Source organism: Priapulus caudatus, unplaced genomic scaffold (assembly GCF_000485595.1).
Source record: "Priapulus caudatus unplaced genomic scaffold, Priapulus_caudatus-5.0.1 Scaffold95, whole genome shotgun sequence".
In the NCBI taxonomy this organism is placed as follows: domain Eukaryota; kingdom Metazoa; phylum Priapulida; class Priapulimorpha; order Priapulimorphida; family Priapulidae; genus Priapulus; species Priapulus caudatus.
In genome coordinates, this window is record NW_014577156.1 from 369,488 (window position 1) to 375,026 (window position 5,539).

At 38.2% G+C, this 5,539-nt stretch overlaps 1 protein-coding gene across 3 annotated transcripts in view; it reads right to left on the bottom strand.

Moving 5' to 3' along the window:
- Window positions 1–386: 386 nt before the first annotated feature.
- Window positions 387–5,539, bottom strand: part of LOC106804977 (uncharacterized RNA-binding protein C3H8.09c-like) — a 17,017-nt gene continuing 11,864 nt past the window's right edge. For 2 of the 3 annotated variants that reach the window (XM_014806403.1, XM_014806402.1), the window contains exons 3-8: window positions 4,078–4,141; window positions 3,759–3,853; window positions 2,397–2,528; window positions 1,849–1,976; window positions 1,444–1,494; window positions 387–1,032 (exon numbers count right to left, since the gene is read on the bottom strand). In XM_014806403.1, the coding sequence (XP_014661889.1) occupies window positions 952–1,032; window positions 1,444–1,494; window positions 1,849–1,976; window positions 2,397–2,528; window positions 3,759–3,853; window positions 4,078–4,141 (551 nt within the window). In that variant the 3' untranslated portion in view covers window positions 387–951. The remainder of the gene's footprint in view (window positions 1,033–1,443; window positions 1,495–1,848; window positions 1,977–2,396; window positions 2,529–3,758; window positions 3,854–4,077; window positions 4,142–5,539) is intronic. The other variant, XM_014806404.1, reaches the window with a different exon arrangement.

The following is a 5,539-nucleotide window of genomic DNA, read 5'->3' on the forward strand; positions in this document are numbered from 1 at the left end:
TATATATATATATATATATATATATATATATATATATAATGGTTCAAGATTAAGTAATAAATTAACGCTTTAGACCATTTAGAATTGTTAGGATGATTTGTCGCCTACACCAATACAGCGATATCAGCTTTCTATTCTTGTACACTGAATATAGAAAGCTGATATCGCTGTATTTGACAGATCATACTTTCGTTCAAACATATATATCAAATCATTATCTAGATAAAAAGAAAAATAATGGGTTACTAAAAATATTAAGGAAACACTACAAATAATTTTTTTCCCCTACATGAACTAAATTGAATATCACGTTTTTCGTATATAACAAGGAAAGATAACAACATAGTTATTAGTTACACATTTTATTTTAGGAAAATTATTGCAATATTTACAAACGCTGATTGGAGGTCTAATAAGTTGTAGCTAAAAAATAAATAAAGTTAGTCATTCTATGAGCGACGTATTTAAATTAATTATATTGTTTAATTTAATAATGATAACGATATTAATTTAATAACATTGTCAATATGCCAGGTTAAACCCGATAACGTCTTCAATTATTAATATGAGAAAGCAGGCAAAGATACTCTGTATCTGAAAACGATTTGATCGTTTCTTATTACGGTGCAAATGTATATTAGGCATCAAAGTAATGAAAATAGAGTAGAGCCATTACTTTAGTTTAGACATTATTTCCTCGTTATAGCTTATATCATGCGTAATATACCTAAATATAATGAGGATGGACGGACTGGCTGATGGACGTCCGGATTGGTAGATGGATGAATTGACAGATATAGTTAGAATGATAAATATAATGAGATGAGATGATAAAATTAACAGATAAATAAACTGTTGAATACACAGATTTATAATTTATTATAGCTATAGAATGATGGTTGCAACTCTACACGAACGAGCCGCTACGTGGTGCCTATGCTGATGACGATGTCAACCAGTTTCGTGCGAATAGGAGGACCCTTCCGATCTGTCATCGAACGTCATCCCATCCTGTAACGATCGGAACATCACCTAAAAAATGGGGTCAAGTAGAAAGTATGATCTGATTAAAAGAAAATATATATAACGCTCGATCTGCGTTGACCATCGTTGAGGCCGTAAGCAAGGATACTGGTCAATGTCAGCAGTAAACTAAGACTACTAATAAACACTATGGATATTTTCGAACACATATGAACTGTTTTTAACGTTTATGATTAGAGAGGAAAACGTCACGATTATATTCGGACTGTCACATTTAACTTTACGCTAAAGTTTACTCAACACGTTCACGTTCATTACGATGTCACACTGTCTGGACTAATCAGTATATATATATAGTGCGGTAGACTGCAGAATATTTATATTGTAATGACACAATTTCATCGTTTAATTTATGGTCAAAGTGAAATATGCACGAATAATAATTCACTTAAGCCATACAGTCGATGACGAGAGCGTTCTTTCCTTATTCGCAGGCGGTGATCCATTTTCCTGTAATTTAATTATAGGTGGGAATTATGAGATACCGTCTGATATTACCACACCGCCTCGCTAGGCCTTCAGAAAATTACGACCAGGCATCTTAAGACTGTAGTAATTACCATGGTACTCGTAATCGGCCATGATTTCATTTAATAATTCATAATTGAATAATAATTCAATGATAATAATAATAAATTTTAATAGCAATTTAAAAGCAAAGTATACACCACCAGTATATATAGCATGAAAACGCCATGTATTTCAAACAGGGGGCCTGAATTAGCACCACTGGATATATTTGCATATGAACAACATTACTAACGTAGTGTTATTAATAGTGCATAGTGTTTGCTGAGAACTAACCTGGGCGCTGTGGAACAGTTCCATATAGATAGGCAGTCCATGGCACATTTGGACGTGAGAGACTAGATCCCAGCTGTTGGCGAACAGCTGCTTGCATGCCGTGCAACATAGCTTCTCTGGTTCGTTGTCTGTGTGAAAAAAACACATTATGTATAAACGCATACAATGGCGACCAACTGCCTAAAAGAGGCGATTTGACTTTAACATTATCAAGATGTAGAAGACCAATGAGAGGGAGAGGGGAGAAAGGAAATGAGAGAGAGGTGGGGAGAAAAAGAGGAGAGAGGTAGCGAAATGAAGCGAGAGAGAGAGAGAGAGAGAGAGAGAAAGAGAAGAGAGAGAGAAGAGAAGAGAGATGGGAAAACCAGTTTATAGACTACGTGGTAAGTACAGATTAAATTTATGTACATTGTCAGAGATGTTAGATAAATAAAACTACAAAATTCATTAACGACAAAAATCTCCAGTTTACCCCCGTAATTCTTTGAAATCCTCAATAAATATCTAGTATCGATATTCTCGGCACGTACGCCTACAGGCAAATGTACCTTGTTTTTTTGAGAGCTGTTGGCACTTGCATGTAACACGCAGCTTGCAACGTGAACGCTTGTGGCCCACCAACATCGCCATGTCTTCAAACTGGTCCTTGCAGTTGCCGCATATCAGAATATCTGGCGACGCTGAAATACGAGCGTTTCTAGTGTAGCTGAATACAAAATCTCCAAACGGACAAGGCACTGCTGCGAAACCTCACATTAGTAGTTGTATATGACTAGTAGTTGGTTAGTACAGCCACTTATGGTAGTTGTATATTGAGCTATACCGTTTAATAAAGATTATTACAAACATAAGGGTAGCTATAGAATGTTTAAGATTCTATCATCATTGGCAATATAGGGACAATAAGCGATCAAGTCGCAAACTTCTTCTTGCGACGAGAAACCCAGAGTTTGATGTCATCGTTGCTTATGTATTTAACTATATACGAAGAACATGGTTTCCAAGCTAACATGGTTGCCACATGTTTGGAGCCGAGTGAAGCATGCAGCACTAATACACTGATCCATATCGCGTGTAAAGTGTTGATCGTGTGGGCTCTACTGCAACTAGTTGCTGTTCCATATCGCAGGAGGTCTTACTGGGGAAATAGTATATCACTTACCGACACGACGTCCAGTGAGAAACCTAATACAACGCGTGTTCCGATCGTTATAAAGTCAAATCACATTGAATAAAACCCACCGTTTCCGTACACGAGCCTTTCGTTGCCTGCTGCCTCCATTGAACTTGAACGCGTTATTTTTAGATCACCCCTACTGTAATTTTCTTTTCATAGCTTGGTTTGAGATGCTCGCAGTATTTAAAGCTGCATATAGACTATAGAGGGAAATAGAGATCTATAGTAGCCGTTATATGAGAATGTGTGCATCACATTTGTAGCGAAAGTGGCATGTAGTTATAGCTATATATATATATATGCGTATTGTATTCTACATAATAAGAACTACATACATAACTACATGTTGTTATTTCTACTATATATGATCATTATAAGCTTCTACATAATTATACTTAATTACTGCATCCGAGTGAATGCCGGGTTGGTGCCATTTATCTACATGCCTCTAAATGACTATTTTGCTAACCTCGTTACCTTTCCATCGACACAGGCGGACGTCACACGTACGTGTTGTGTAAAATCTCTATCTACTTGGATGTTTAGCTCTCTTTCAACCCTAATATCAATAGCCACGCATGTCTATTTATGCGATCATCCGTAGATTCGTATGACATAAATCATGACGTCATCGCTTCCGACGACGTCAATCATTACCTAGTGGCTTACCATGACATCGGTCACGACATAATTGCTTAATTACTGTGACGTCAATCGTGACGTAATCGCTCACCGTATGACATCAGCGGGGCCTCTGATGACGTCGTCTGATGACTGTTATTGGAGCAACAGCCGCTGTCACGCTGCAGTTTCTGCTTCTTTGAATAACTGCAAAGTTACGCCACTGTCAGATATGTGATCATTATTAGGTATTGCAATTATAAACGTTCTAAAAACGTTGTTTAGGTAGCGCAGTCTCACAAAGTATACAATTTGGCGTGCGCGCGTGAATATGAACGACCGCGTTACAATATCCAAAGCGGGTGTGGTTATTTTTCTCTCAAAGACAGGTCAATTGGAAGATCATGTTATACTGAAGTCTTTATACTTGCCATTCCTCATTCAGCGCCCTATTGAAAATCTGACTCGACTTTGGCTCGCAGGCAATATTAATGTCTGTGCAAATATAATAAAAAAGGACATTAAACGTTGCTAACATTGGCTCTCCTAATCATGTTCACTAGCTGCTATTTCATACGCCGTAAGATTTATTAAAACGCGCAGAAATTTGTAGCTTGGCTTTTTAACTTGAAACGGTACTACCGTTGTTTTGGTCTGCGTTATTCGGTATTGTTGATAGACGCCGCGGGTGGATGTCGAGACTAATAGAAGGAGCGACGCACGGGTAAACGGACTGACAGTAGGCTCAGACAGACTGAAAGACTGACGACTAGAGTGCGGACGGATAGGCGGGCGAACAAGACCTAAAAGCATCAGATGAGCTGTATCAGTCAGAAGCAGTTGATAATATAACGAGTTATACCTGCATCTTTTCATCTTACGCTACAATCTGCCTTATAGCTTGGCGTATATATTTATGGAAGTATTGCCCCCAAGACGAAACCATGATGTGGCGGGCGTGTGTGTAATTAATGTGTACAAATACGGTCAAATACGATACAGTTTATTGAACAGATGTATAGCATGTGACTAGCACGTGAATGCCGAGGACCGTTGTATATATAGCATCTGGTGCAATGATCTTAGATGTGCTCTTAATTACGGTTCGTCGCAGTCCGTGTGAAATGCGTTATTTTGTGCAAACAATGTTTATGCTTATTTTAAATAATGTTTTCCCGTCGTCTAATACATGCGATTTTGTAATTATGAATAGTTCGGTGATGACTGCATAGACCTTTCGATCTCCCATCGCGCTGACATTTTACCCGCGTTGTTACTTTATATATGAAATTGCGATGAGTAATTATCTTGAACTAAACTGCATTGAATTAATACTCAGCAATTATATTGAAATGTGTTAGATAGCGCCAGAAAACGCGAACATTCTGGGGGTACATTCTATAGTGCCTCTGATATATTGCAGGCATATCGTGTGAAATCTAATCTAATTAAAGCTCTGTTATTGGCAAAACCTGATATTATAGACATTTTGATTGTGGAATCAAATGTCATCAGTGTTACTCACCAGATTTCAGCTTACAATCATGGGTACAATGTTTCAACTTAAAGACAGCCGGAAGAACACATGGCGGTCAAAGCACTGGCATCAGATTGACCATGTACTAGCAAATCAAGCTGCAAAGCAACACGTCATAGTGACTGTATCACACCGCGTAGTCTTGTTCTATGTGTTCCCGCCTGGTACGTGTGAAGGGTCACGTGGTGTGATCGTGGTAGTTGGAAGATGGCGGAATAAGAAGTGGACGAATAAACTATGTGTGTTATCTTTCACTCTGAGTTATGTTTATACTGGCATGTTACATGGTGGCAGCGTGTTGCGAGCGGTAACAGACTATCAACAGTGATACGAGTACAGTCGGTGAAACTCGTACT